This window comes from Glandiceps talaboti, chromosome 2 (genome assembly GCF_964340395.1).
Source record: "Glandiceps talaboti chromosome 2, keGlaTala1.1, whole genome shotgun sequence".
In the NCBI taxonomy this organism is placed as follows: Eukaryota; Metazoa; Hemichordata; class Enteropneusta; family Spengelidae; genus Glandiceps; species Glandiceps talaboti.
In genome coordinates this window covers 18,785,152-18,800,770 of record NC_135550.1, presented here as the reverse complement: position 1 = coordinate 18,800,770, position 15,619 = coordinate 18,785,152, and the positions used below count along the sequence as shown (strand labels likewise).

At 35.3% G+C, this 15,619-nt stretch overlaps 1 protein-coding gene across 1 annotated transcript; it reads right to left on the bottom strand.

Annotated features, from left to right (window-relative positions):
* Positions 1-253: 253 nt before the first annotated feature.
* On the bottom strand, positions 254-11,635 carry LOC144445113 (carboxypeptidase B-like). Its single transcript, XM_078134670.1, has 10 exons — positions 11,571-11,635; positions 8,939-9,014; positions 8,345-8,542; positions 6,827-6,928; positions 5,444-5,554; positions 4,560-4,676; positions 3,970-4,060; positions 2,024-2,238; positions 1,214-1,298; positions 254-462 (listed from the first exon to the last, which is right to left on the bottom strand). The coding sequence occupies exons 1-10, from the start codon at positions 11,633-11,635 to the stop codon at positions 254-256; spliced, it is 1,269 nt and encodes a 422-aa protein (XP_077990796.1).
* Positions 11,636-15,619: the final 3,984 nt, after the last annotated feature.

The following is a 15,619-nucleotide window of genomic DNA, read 5'->3' as shown; positions in this document are numbered from 1 at the left end:
GGATGTGTTAAAGTGTTTCAAAAATTATGTCGTGGGCACGAGATACTATCTCGTATTTCTGTACTTTTTGGTATTTTGAATAACTTGACGACCCTTGAATCCGCATTATGCCTGACCATTGTGGGAGGTTTATCATTCACACAAATGGACAGAGAGTCGTCATTTTGCAATATCATTCATCTTATTGTATATTTCTATAACTTAATTATATATAAATTACAGAATCAGTTGTATATGTGGCATTTTAGACTCCTTATACGCAGTCAGTTTCGGAGTACGTAGGATCTGTCAAGAAGAGCAATCCTGCTTTCAGACCTTCATAATTCTCAGTTACTGTTGGGAATATCTCTTCCTCTGGTAATAAGAAGCCATAATCACCGTCGTCACGGAGTTCGATGGTGTATGCGTTTCGTATTCCTTGTTGACCAAATGCCCAATCTCTGCTACCTCCAGAAACAATGTCTGTTGAAAAGAACAAAGAAAATCAATCAAAAGATTTCTATGTGTAAAGATGTTTTAATCAGTTGTAGAGTAAAACAGTGCCCATGTCATGTTAGTGTTCTTGTCTGCCTCTATTTGAGGTATGTTGCGATCGTGGTATCTTGATTTCGGTTTGGTTGTATCAAACAAAGCTAGTAAACACTGACATGGAGTGGGATTCACGTACTCGCAGAGCGACATACATACGAATACATACACACGTCAATCATTCATACTACTTTTTTGACATTTTACAATTTCGTAACTAGTTTATAGCTGCTTTGGAAACAGTTGCAATTTGATAACCTTTTCGTGACATATAAACACTTGTCTCCCAAGAAGTCCAGTGAGGGCCATCCCTCATGCGTTCAGTGTTAATACAGAGGAAACCAGAGTACCGGGGGGGGGGGGGAAACCTGCATTGTCGGTAGAGTCAAACTGAATGACACTCTTCTTACTTACAACATGGTAAAATTTAATCAAATCCTGAATGGGTTCAAACCCCGACTGCCGTCGTAAGGGGCAAGTGGTTTAACCACTCGGACACAGACAAATGCTACGTTGTGCAAAAGTTAGTTCGTACACGTAAGTCAATATGAACCTCAAAGTCTGTGTATACTGTATTCTCACCCATTGAAGGCACTGCTGTACGATCACTGTCTCTTTTCAATCGTGATTAAACCAACCTCTTTCTCGTGCATGCATATCTCTACCTGTCAATCGATATACTTACACAGAACATGGGAACCAGGACCATATTCATATTGCACTCCATATACTTCACGGATAGCATCAGTATGTACTGTCATGTGAGCATGCTGTGTAGAAAAAGAAAATATACAGACTTACTTTCTAAACAATGACAGAACATTGCAATTTACAAAAAAAATATGAGTGACCTACATTCTATATTTCTGTATTTTTAGTAATTTGATACATATTGAATCGTAATAACGCCAACTGCGTATCATAATCTCGTAAGATATGTCCGAATGATGGTCATTTTGTCGTAAATGTCCACAATTGACTTCTTTCGAGACTTCTTTCGTCGTAGCTGCTTTAGTTGATGTCGAGTAAGTCATAAAAAGTCTATTTCACCAACTCAACATGCACAACTTTTATGACAAAATTTATGAAAATTCTTCAAAGTACGCATGAACTGGCTGTACACTAAGGTAGGGAATTCTGGGATTGGTGCCCGGTTAATTATGCTGGTGTTCAGTGTCCCCATTACGCCGATCAGTTTGTCTATTGTTTCAACCTTATCGAAACCCGTAAGGTAAAAACAATGGGTACATACACTATAATGCTGTTGGTGACATCAGCATAGGTAATATTGCGAACCAATCCCAGAAGCAGATCTATGTGTGTGTGTGTGTGTGTGTGTGTGTGTGAGCGCGTGCGTGTGGTTTGTCACCCGTGATACTCCAAATGCGACTTTTACATTTGTCCAACAAATGTTATGACTTTTGACAATAATATATCTGATCATCTTGTGACAATCCGCTTTCTACTTTTTATCACAACTTTATTGTCCACTTACCATGAGGCCGTAGTCCAAGGGATCGGGGCAGTCTTGGGTGTATCCCCATGGTGACAACATCATTTGGCCGTAACTATGGTAGTCGATATATAAATCAAATGTTTGTTCTTGAGCTTGCTGTTCTATGAACTCTACAACAGACCTGACCTCAATCTCGGACAGTGGATCAGGACCACGGTACGTAGAAGCACAGGAAATATCACTGGAACCTTCTCCTATAACAAGTGAGACATAACCAGATTTAAACTGAATGCCTTCTGTAAGGGAATCACTAATTATGGAAATTACTCATTAAAACTAAAAATCTATGGTAACAGGCTTTTTTTGGACAAGTTTGGTTTCTTAGGTTAATGTTTATGCCAAATATGTAGTAAATTATATTGAAATTTAAGTATACAGTCTTAAGATATAGCCTAATTACCGAAAATAATCAATTATGCAAATTATTCACCAAATCTTTAAGCGAAAACAACAACTTTTATAGGACATATGCACTCTATTATGTTTAACTTATTTACTAAATTGTATTAAAATTGAAGTGTGCAGTCTTAAGATATAGCCTAATTACCGAAAATAATTAATTATGCAAATTTTATAGGACAAATGCACTTTGTTATTTTTAACAAATACACTAAATTACATTGAAATTGAAGTATGCTATATTGCTTAATTAGTTGATTTCATTAATATGCAAATTTCCCTTATTAACATGAACAGATCTCGCTCTAAAACTAATCAAACCCAACTATATGTACCAAATTTCATTTTAATTGAGTCAGCCGTTTTAAAGAAAATGATGACACAGACAGACACACACACACACACACACACTGACGGACGGACACATGGACAGACATCGCCATTTTATTACCTTCCCCCTTACGGGAGGTAAAAACAAATTGCAAGTTAATCGCGATGGGATGTCTAGTCAGTCTCTTCATCAGCCATATGACCCTGCTGTCTATTGAACATTTCGATCCCAATTGACTTTGACATTTCATTACACCAATCGCAGAGGTCATATGTTTATCTGTTGTTTTACTTACAAGACTTTAGTTACAACAAACCAAGCACGCGACCAAGAAACAGAAACATGCCTGCATTTATAAGCATGACAGGCACGAACAACATAGTGCAATGCATTAATGCAATATCAATGTCAGCCTTTCTATGTAAAGAATACTATCACGAACTCAACGTCCTATGCATTATGCATACATGTAAGATGACGGGTTTGATAATAAAGGAGAGGAGGTAGAATTTATTTCAATACAACTATATATATATATATATATATATATATATATATATATATATATATATATATATATATATATATATATATATATATATATATATATATATATATATATATATATATAACTCGGTGAGTATCAATCTGCTATAAGACAGTGCTCTATACCGCAGTGGCAGAGCGTAATAGTTTTGGTCGTACTGGAACTCTTTCTTGGGTGTAACTCGGAGTTTCACGCATATTGCGATCATCAGACACTCAGTGTGTGATGATCGCAATATGCGTGAAACTCCGAGTTACACCCAAGAAAGAGTTCCAGTACTACCAAAACTATATATATATATATATATATATATATATATATATATATATATATATATATACATATACATATATATATATATATATACATATACATATATATATATATATATATATATATATATATATATATATTACTATACAATATTTAACTTTACATTGAGGTTCTGTCTATAAATAATACCGTGAATCATACGGTTCTAACCCAAATATTTCATAGAGACTGAGTTCCTCTTACAATATTTTATATACTTACATTTAATTGTTTCCCCTCATTTTGTAGTTGTCTTGTTTTCTGAATCATTTATCAACTCCCATTCCCCCGTGAACAGACAACAAAAGATGAGATGTCATACATACAGACACTTACCTCCCCACATATATGGGAAATTTCTGTTGCCATCAGTACCTATGCACACGTCATCATCGTGATGGCTTCTTGTTTTACGCCACATGCGATCCTACAAATAACGGAAGTGAAGTAAATGAACTGTCAAACGACCGAAGGAAGGAAGGAACACATAAAAAATCTGGTTGTCGGCACTCATATTTTAAATGTACATTCATTTTTTCTATACTTTGTCTGGTGAAATTTGAATAATGCCCCATTTTTATATGTAGACCTTACTGTTACTCAGTTATTGATTATAACATCTCAATCAATAGTTAGACGATACAACCCGTTAATCAACCATCCAAAATGTTGACGGTTCTTCATCCATGACTGGCCACCTTCAACATGTTGAAGATTTTGGCCAGTAGGCGCACAACAAAAATGAGGATGATCAAAGCAGATGTGACTCGAAGTCAAGAAAGAAAGAAAGAAAGAAAGAAAGAAAGAAAGAAAGAAAGAAAGAAAGAAAGAAAGAAAGAAAGAAAGAAAGAGGTAGTTATTGTATTTAGTTGTACAAGTGTGATGCCACTTGAGACTTGAAAGCATCGCAACGTCACACTACTTACATCAGTCCAGGAGTACTCGTATCCATCTGGATTCATGACAACTAAGATATAGAAGTCGTAGTACTCCATCAAGAATGTCACATCGGGATCACTTCCATCAGTGTAATCAGCCATCAACTACAATATGAGCATGAGACACGCGTCATTGTAAATGTTCTACACTAAATGCATCATGTTACTATGGATTCTGCCAATGCTAGAGGCATTGTATATCAAATCTACTTAGTTTCTCCTAGTTTGTTAGAAAACGTTAGATCTTTCTGTAACAAGTCACTCTGACTGGTTTATACTATGTCAAATGTTGGATTTGTCTCTTACAGAGCCGATGACTATTATAGTATTCCCCATTTTAATTTGCAAGGTCATGCAACTCCTCGTATTGTACTGCGACAGCTCAGTTCTAAACATACTAATGCAACAAATATAAGCATATCTCAGAAAACTCACTGCCTAAAGTTAGAGATTGTATATTTTATTGTCAACATTTATAGGATATCATATTCCACACTTATAGCGGGTGTATTCGAACAATATTTTATATCTGTAATTCTTACAGTTTTGCATGTGACCTAAACAAAACCTTGTGCAAAACTTCCGCGTTGTCTACGGACTAAAGGCTGCCGATAGCTTGGGCTTAGGATATGATACCCATTCACTGCATCTTCCAGTCAGACACAGTGTGTTTCTCCTTGCCAACATCTTATTGAGGAAATAGAAAAATAGACGTTGAGAGTCGTGCTTTAGTGAAGTGAAGTGAAGTGAAGTGAAGTGAAGTGAAGTGAAGTGAAGTGAAGTGAAGAAATATAATCCCACCCATCCCAACCTCGCTACCATCCCTATCCCTACCAGCATTTTGCTGTCCAAACTGAGAATTGCAAACATACCTGATTAGTCATCCAGATAACTGTGGCTGGGGATACCCATTCACGTGCATGGATTGCACTATTCAGCCAGATGGCGTGCTTCTCCTTGCCTTCTTCTACAGGAGCACCAACCTAATAAGATTGTCATATAGTTCAAAGAATCATATCTGTATAATATACCCCTACACTCAGGGCATGTCAATATGGTCATCCTTATCAACCTTTACCAGAATTGCAACTATTTTGGGGTAATTTGCATATAGTAGTCGTCTTGGTGAAAACAGTTATTTTTCCCAACCTGCAATATTGTATTTGGCATATTCAGGCCTTTCATTTAAATAGTAAATTGCAACATCGCCAAACGCACTAATGATACAGGTTTCTAAATTTCTTTAATTTTTACCTTTTCTGAAAGTTACGTGTTCATAGATGGGAAAAACTGGGAATATCGTTTTTAAAAAATACACATTTCCTGTGGAGCTTTTATTAATTACGAGGGATAGGAGGACGGGAAGGGCTATATTTTAGAAAATTGGATTAATGGGGTCACATTTTTGGCATTATTCTTTTTTAATTGTTGGCATCCCACTGCAGCAACCAGTTCCACATCGTACTATACTGCCACATTGGTTACGGTTAGGGTTGGAGCTAGGGTTAGGTACTGTAATACCAGACCAAGTCAATCAAATTGCTACTGATAACAACGCAATGAATCAATAGTCAATTATGATGTAAGGAGAGGAGTGGGTCTCAAAGGAGTAAAACGGGAACAGTTGGGAGGGCCGCGTAATAGCACGACGGGCGGGAAGGGTCATATTGTACGCAACAGACTCCCCCATGTAATTACTGAAAGCTCCCTTAGAGTGATAATGACTTTGAGGTTCACCTCTCTGATGCCCCTGACTAACTCTCTCCTTTACTAACAATTTCTGTTAACTAGCTTACATGTCCTCTGTAAAGCAGCTGACATGGGATTTCTCTGATGCCATCTCAGACTTTGACGCTATAACAACCTTATTGGAAATTTAGCTGTTATGGACAATATAACCAGTTAAAGCTGGATCTAAATTGTAAATACTTTGTAAATTAGATGACTCGATTATTTAAAACAATATATGACGGTAGCTTTTTAATTTCTCTTGATTTGTTGCTCCATTCCAAAATCTTACCTTATCACTGGTCTTAAAACTGATTTGCGCTGTAACACACTTCCCCCGCTCGATATATTTATGAATACTTAATCAAAAATGTGCTTTTTCCAAGATTAAGAAATTGCCGGAAGCTGATTTTGAGGCATCAGAGAAATGACCCGTAAGCTATTTTAGAGGCATCAGAAAAATGTTCATGCTGTTAAACTTTTTATAGACTACTATCCATAGCCATAGAGCATAACTATGCAATTACCTTCATTAATTTCAGATCCCGACCTTCAGTGGATTCCCCAATACTGAAGGATCCTGCTAGTGTTGGGTAAGTTGCAACTGCAGCATCGATCCATTCCATCAACTAGGGAATCAAAGTAAAGGCGAAAGGTCAATTTCATTGCCAATTTGAGCAGAGGACATTCGATGAATCAGAACGATTTAATTTGTATATATGTTCAATCAACTTTGGTAAATTAAATATTCATCCTTGTTTGGTCATTCATAATAAAAGTTTACCTCATGTTGATGAAAAGGTTCAGGTGTGGTAATGATATGCAAAAGAACAAATACCAGATTTAAACTGAATGCCTCCCGTAAGGGAATCACTAATTATGCAAATGACTCATTAAACTAAAAAAATATGGTAACAGGCTTTGTTTTTTGGACAAGCATGCTTTCTTAGGTTAATGTATGTAAGAGTGTATGATACTGCTTAATTACTGAATATCGTTCATTATTCAAAATACTCATTAAAGGAAAAAAGTTGTAGCAACAAACTTCATAGGACAGGTGCGTATTATTATGGTTGATGTACGTATCATATTGTACGAAATTTTTAAGATACAACCTAGTTTCCTAAAATCATTAATTATGCAAATTTGTCATTAAAACTAAGCTATATAAAAGATTTTATAGGACATATCCGCTTTGTTATGGTTAACGTATGTACTAAATTGTATTGAAATTGAAGTATGCAGTCTTAAGATATAGCCTAATTACCGAAAATCATTAATTATGCAAATTATTCATTAACATTGTAAGGTACATCAACTAACTACTTTATGGGACATACACAATTTGTTATGGTTAATGTATGTACTGAATTGTATTGAAATTGAAGTATGCAGTCGTAAGATATAGCCTAATTACCAAGAATCATGAATTATGCAAATTATTCATTAACACTGAAAGGTAAACCAACAAGCTTTACAGGATATATGTGATTGTTATGGTTAACGTGTGTACTGAATTATATTGGAATTCAAGTATGTATTCTTAAGATATAGCCTAATTACCGAAAATCATTAATTATGCAAATTATTCATTAACACTGTAAGATACATCAACGAATTTTATAGGACAAATGTATGTTGTTATGTTTAATCAATATACTAAATTATATTGAAATTGAAGTGTGCAGTCTTAAGATATTGCCTAATTAGTTGATTTCATTAATATGCAAATTTCTCTAATTAAACATTAACTCATCTGGCTCAAAACCTAATCAGGTCTAGCTATTACCCTAAAGATTATATATCCCAAATTTCATTACAATTGAGCCAGCCGATTTTTAGAAAATGATGACACAGACAGACAGACAGACAGACAGACAGACAGACAGACAGACAGACAGACAGACAGACAGACAGACAGACAGACAGACAGACAAAAGCATAACATAACCCTTCCTTACGGAAGGTAAAAACTACCTGTAAAATAATTAAAGCAAATGAAGAATAGCTCATGACTGCATGAGTGACATCTTCATTAAGCCTACCTCATCGTAAGTATGGTACACATAGTAATCAAATCCTTCCACGTCAGTTTTTGGCTTACTAGCAACATTGTCTATCCTTGTCTGTACGTCCTCGATCCAGACTTTATATTCAATATTGTTGGCTTTCAGTTGTAAGTCTATCTGATCCATAAGTTCGGGTGAGACCATCAAATCATTTGGGAAATCCCAGAAGTCCAGCTGAGTGGCAACCAATTCAACACAGATACATTAATTCAAGTGAACGCACACAAGTACGACATAGTCTTTGAAAATATAACTTAGACATAAATATCAGTGTCGGGTAGGATAAAGTGAAAAAAATTTTTTTTAAGACTTTTGATATTCTTCAGAGTAAAATTTGTAATCGAAAGTAAATTCCTGTGATAGAGTTTCCTGGTCATGTTCTCCATAAACAACGACTGAATAGTCAAGTGTTTATATTCTTGTAAAGGATGGCGTCTTCGACTGAATAATCGGATCTGGGAAAATGCATATCCGTGAAGGAACTCTTAACAACGCCATGCCTAATAGTTCCTTGAAATGTGGTAAAAAACTTCAATAAAAAAAAAAAAATATGTATTAGCACAGACATACCAACAAACTTTCCTCCATAGAAGCAAGCACCTGTACTTGCTGCTGATTTAGATTGTCCATACGAAGAACTTTGTGGCTGCAAATGAGAATTAATATTAATTTCTCTGAAATAAATATACCGAAGTAAGTTCTGTTGGTAGAACATATATGTTACACTTTCATTAATAACAATGGTGGTAGTCAGTGATTCGATGTTGGCAATGTTTTGAACAGCAAACAATCTTAGCATTGCTTCTTTGATATGTAAGGACTCAGACCAATTTTAATAGTTTGAGGTAAACAGGACAATGTACAACCATTTCAATTTCATGAAAATATAATTTTGAAAAAGTGAGACAACAATCGCGTCAAAAGTTGTCGTCACTTCACGACCCCGTCACACATACTACTTTGTAGTATAACTCCTGAAGTTCTTAGTTCTTGTATTGTAATGAATGGAGCTTGAGCATTTTTCGTGTACAAAAAAGTTTTCGTTTTTTAGCTTTTTCGAAATGTTTCAAAATTGTTGAATAGTACAGTTCAACTGAGCGATAATTGAGTCAAACTATCACAATATAAGCACATACAATGATATTGTTTTAGCTAGGCCATTAGTAGTGAGATCTGATTAATGTTTTGGGTGGGTGACATGACGTATTACCCTTTTCACGCCATCTATTGCATATCCTCTTTTCTTGGGCAGAATACTTTATTATTCAATTCTTATATATGCGAAAAACAGTATCATTGAAAGGAAGATTTCTATTTAAAAAAAGATGGTGGAAATGTCATTTGTAGTAGAAACTAACTTATTCATCTTTCTGCTTTCAAACGATCTTTTATGAGCATAGCGAATTATCAGGTGTAAGTGGATTTTTAGAAAGTTATGTATTGTACATATGCTGTCAGACAGTTGTTAAAATGTTTCGTGAATAGACGAATGTCTTCTATTTTTCTCTTCATTTAGTTTTCTTGGTTGAATGACTCAAATATATCAGTGTTGTAAATGAAATCTGATTTTTTTTTCAATGGACAAGAAATTGGCTCATGCATTTTTAACATTGCATTTAATACATTTAATACATTCCAGTATCGGGAGACGGTATGGGACCTTGCATTTAATACATTTAATACATTCTAGAGTTGCACGAAATACATTCTAGTATCGGGAGACGGTACGGGACCTTGCATTTAATACATTTAATACATTCTAGAGTTGCATGAAATACATTCTAGTATCGGGAGACGGTACGGGACCTTGCATTTAATACATTTAATACATTCTAGAGTTGCATGAAATACATTCTAGTATCGGGAGACGGTACGGGACCTTGCATTTAATACATTTAATACATTCTACAGTTGCACGAAATACATTCTGGTATCGGGAGACGGTACGGGACCTTGCATTTAATACATTTAATACATTCTAGAGTTGCACGAAATACATTCCAGTATTCGGAGACGGTACGGGACCTTCTATTTAATACATTTAATACATTCTAGAGTTACCCGGAGCTACCCGGATCATCACCGAGAAATAGAATGTATTTCGTGCACATCTAGAATTTATTAAATGCATTAAATGTATTAAATATTAAATGTATTAAATGCAAGCTACCCGGACCATCGCCGAGAAATATAATGCATTTCGTGCACCTCTAGAATGTATTAAATGTATTAAATGCATTAAATGTATTAAAGGCAAGCTACCCGGACCATCGCCGAGAAATAGAATGTATTTCGTGCACCTCTAGAATGTATTAAATGCATGAAATGTATTAAATGTATTAAATGCAAGCTACCCGGACCATCGCCAAGAAATAGAATGTATTTCGTGCACCTCCAGAATGTATTAAATGTATTAAATGCATTTCGTGCAGCCTTAGAAGGTAAAAATGTATTAAATGTAAAATAGTAAAGTAATGGCCATAGCTCAAGATTTTATTGTGTGATTACTGGCGTCACTGTGAAAATATTGAACTATCACAGATGGCAATATGTCAAACTAAACAAATTGATAACATATTTGATAAAGTAACATTATCGACGAAAATTGGAAATCACGCGATCGTCCATGTTATGGGGATAAGAGAGGGACTGTGCGCAAATGGTTGGACAAATTCAAGATATGCGATCATACCTACCACCTACATACAGTAAGTAGCGTGCCATTGTTATCTTATCCATGTGTGAAGCTACGAAACGTGTACAGGTGGAATGATAATAAAGCGATAAATCAAACCACCTGTAGGATTATAGCAACGTTTTATATATCACGATGGAAATTTGCCAATTTTTCTCAACTTTGACACTACAGGCTTGGCGTCATCATCTGTTTGAAACCCCCGTAAACCATGTGCTATAAACTTTAGAGTATTTCTGACGAGGAGAATTAGATTTTTTTTTATAATATGAAGTAGATATATGTTGATAAAGAACAGACTATAACCAAAATTTAAGTCGTTTTAGCGGGTCGTATATTAAACGAGGTTGACAATGTATATATGCACATCGAAAACCTTCGTTTTCATTGATAATGTTAGAATATGTGGAATGGAAGAATAGACGGGTGATGATTTGCGTCGAGTATACAGTGCATAAATGCAGTAACGTTTGAATTGTAATGAAACGGGAGAAACTCTCCACTTACCCATCATAACTTTTCATGGGCATACAAGCGCCAATACAGAGGCACAAAAACAGCAGAGTCAGCATCTTGATCTGTATCATCAACTGTGTCAGTTCCGATACCAATAGAACAGGTTGTGGTAATTAAACTGTTTGGTACGAAATTTATACTTACTGTTGGCACTCCCTTACATTTTGTACAGTAACATCAATAGCTGTCCTTAAACGACTGTCCCCCGGTATAGTATATATGATGTCCCCCGGACACGTCAGTGAAGCGTGCCAATGTCGGTACGGTGTAGTGTGAACATTTACATGAAAATGAATGTCCACGAAGCTATTTGTGTGACGAGAAGCATCAACAGTAAAGCTATTCTCTTCAGTACACTTAACAGTAAACATGTCTATCTACCTAATTAATGCCAGTTTTAGTAGACCTTGGAAGCTTCAAACTTTTCTCAAACAAGCAGGGAATTTCCAGGCTTCTTTTCATTACAAAGAAATACATTTCAGACAAATGATCAATGACTGTCGGCAAGACGTAGCTTCAAAAAAGTCCTTGAATAAGTCATTACTGGTACCATTAAAAACCTGAGTCAGTCAGATATGATAACTCCCAATAAAACAAAACAATGATAGTGGTTCCCATTGTTAGAACCTGACCGTACACTATATCTACTATATACTATATACTGTATACTTTATCCGTACACTGATTCTAAACCACGGTTATTCATTTAACGTCTGCACTCACATATTTTGGGCCCAAAACAAATCTGTCCTTTGTGTTTTGCCTAAATTATTTCATCTAAAACTAGGAGTTGGCCTGTTTGCTTATGTAGTGGTTGATATGGTGTTTTATGGCGTCTAGACTCACTGGGCTTATCTGTGAATATGTCGGGAAGATCTCTAACCTTTCAAAGATTTGAAATACTGTCGTCATATTATTCCATCCGTCCACTTGAGTGGTGGCGATATTTATGTTTAGTGAAAAATAATTTACACATTCGAGCAAATTAATTTCTCTCCCATTTACAACTAATAATTCAACGTCTGCGTGCCCAATGGCATTTCACAGGCGGTTCTCGATGCTAACACTCTAGGCCAAAACATAGCCCCATTGAATTTCTATGTATTACATGTAAAGTTCTCTTTGGCACATAACTATGCTCCAGTTTTATGAGTTTCCGTGTGATTAGTAAGCGATTGTCTGTGATTTGATGTATTACTTTTACTGTTAAAGGATGGCTTTTATTAACTTGCAAGGGTGCGTTTTGAAGGAGATCAATTCTTCAAGGGATGGGAAGAGTGGTAACAAACCATGCCACTATTCCTTGAAAAAACAACATTATTATTATTATTATATTGACAGTCTATTGTCGCTCTTCTGCTACAACCCGTGAAAAAACATGGGTTTGTTTGCTCGTGGTAAGTCTGAATAAGACAAGTTTCATGCAAAGACATACAATATAATGTAATTAGCCTTGGTAACTTATCAAAGTATAAGTACCACAGGAGCCAGGATCCAATAACAATAACTGTTTACTGATAGAATGCTACATGTTATAACAATCTAAAACGACTGTTAGTGTTATATTATAACTTTCACAGATAAAAAAAAACTCGCCTGAATCATCTACATCAAAGGCACCCTGTTATTTTTTCTATCAGTTGTATTGTTTTGAAATCCCCCATTGACCATTTCTTACTGAATAACAAACATAGCTGAAATACATGAAATATTTCAGACATATTATTACACTTGAATGATACACTTTTTTTATTCTGATCGGCATTAAATGTTTATATGTATCATGCTACTTTCTATCTATCCAATTTCCCTTGGGTGGTAACCAGCTTAACTTAAGTTATATATTTAGCATTTTACGGTATATGTTTATACATCTGGTGGAATTAATACACTGTCATTTAGATAAGAGAATGCAGATAAGTGTTGTGAATTATATCTAATGGACAGGAAAGATGGGTGGGTGTCACTTAATTATCTGATATCGTGATATTGGTGATGTCGGCCTAACAATGAAACATGATAACCCACATCCAATATGTTTACACTTAAGAAATGATCACCTGCTGTGAATCACACGATGTCAGATAACTGGGTGACATCTATCCTTCCTGTCCAGTGGATACTGTCATAGACGTTGATTCAAAAGATGATACACAAATCCTATCAGTGACGTTAGAAAGAAGGTCGATAGTATATGCTCTTCAGACAGGGACAGATGGAGAACACATGAACTGGGTCGGTTTAGATTCATATATCTATGTGTTCCTTGCATGTATCCTATAAGAATGTGTTTTACCTTTACTGTCTAACGTTTAAGTGGCATAAGTTGAGTTTGAACACTTTTACTCGAATGAAAATATTGACATAAACCCTCAATCAAACTATCCTGGTATAATATCGATGCATGCCTTCTAGAAGAGTTACATTACAATTGTCTGCGGGTATTGTTCAAACAGTGTATTGCATAGTAAGGATTTCAATCCAATTTTTTAATGCGTATGATAAATTACGTCATCGGTTCGTTTACAAGTTAGACTTTAACACCAGAATTGAGTTAAGTCAATTACGAGTGGTGGTGGTTAAGTATTTGTTATTAAGTAGGATATAGTCAGTACCTTTTAGATATACAGCAAATCTTACGACCAAAAACGCATAAACTCAGCTTCTGCCCATTTTAATTGGTAAAAAGTCTTATTGTTTAGTTTGAGAGCGTCCAGGTTTAGTAGTCTTGTTTATTGTCGTATTTTTATTGTTGTATATGAAATTGATTTTAATCAAACAATCAAATAATGTATGCTAATACATACCAAGTATACAATTACAACTCAGCAAACAAACACCCAACCTGACAAACAGCCAGACAAGCACAACAGGCAAACAAACAAACAAACAAACAAACAAACAAACAAACAAACAAATAACCAACCAACCACAGAGACATAATTAAAACACATACAAACGAACGAACGAACAAACGTACACACACACACACAAACATACACACACATACATACATACACACATACATACATACACACATACATACATACATACATACATACATACATACATACATACGTACATACGTACATACATACATACATACATACATACATACATACATACATACATACATACATACATACATAAATGTATTTTATTTTATTTATTTGTGATCTACACCGTTTCTAGCGTTGACCACAAAAGTGGATTTTCTAGATAGTTTACAACTGCTGACAGCAGACAGTGTTCAAACGGAATCTGTTATACACAAACAGGCAAAGTAAGCAACTGAATTCGATTAATATCACTTGACTCAGCATGTTGGATGTACAGAGACTTATATTACATTTCATCCTTTGATAAGAACACCTGTATGGCCGCTTTACATAATAGTTCTCGTTCACAAATTAGAAGTTCCCCTGGCATTTCTTAAACACATAAAGAGGCCATAAAACTATTCTCATCAAACCATATAATGTAATACAAGCCGAACCTGATGTGCCAAGTGTTATTAAACCCAATTCATTTGTTTGTTTTCTTGTTTGTAACAGCTTCTGTTTGTCCACAGTCTGATGTCAACAGTTGTAATATAAAGCCATCTTTGACATATTGAAGCTTATTCTTGATCATTTTGAATTGATTTTAGAAATTTGAGGGTCCACCATCTTGCTTTCAGTGAAATTGACTGGTCTTTTATCTCCTATAGAGTGAAAGTTGGTATAACTGCAATTGGCCCATGGCACGTTTTTTGGGAAATGTTTAGTTAGGTACAATAACTTACTCGTAAAATCGTACACCCTGATCAGTATTGCATCACCTGTGGGTAAGCGTATTTCTGTGGCTGTTTACACGATAAATCAAATCGAATTGATTTTTCGGTCCTCACCCAAAAACAAACGCCCTCAACGGCGCTCATGAATTCATCCATCCTATTTCAGTACTACATACACCCACTAATTAAAATGTACAATGTCTAATTATTGGTATTTTGACAATTTTCAGCTAATTATTGTGGTTTTCTGATCGAACAATTATAC

What these genes read in the sequence shown, in the direction of transcription:
- LOC144445113 (XM_078134670.1), bottom strand. Translation starts at nt 11,635, where the DNA reads ATGCTGACTCTGCTGTTTTTGTGCCTCTGTATTGGCGCTTGTATGCCC. An exon ending in CTATGGAGGAAAGTTTGTTG is followed by an intron (nt 8,543 to 8,938) that starts GTATGTCTGTGC and finishes GTTGCCACTCAG; the next exon opens with CTGGACTTCTGGGATTTCCC. An exon ending in TGTACCATACTTACGATGAG is followed by an intron (nt 6,929 to 8,344) that starts GTAGGCTTAATG and finishes TTGATTCCCTAG; the next exon opens with TTGATGGAATGGATCGATGC.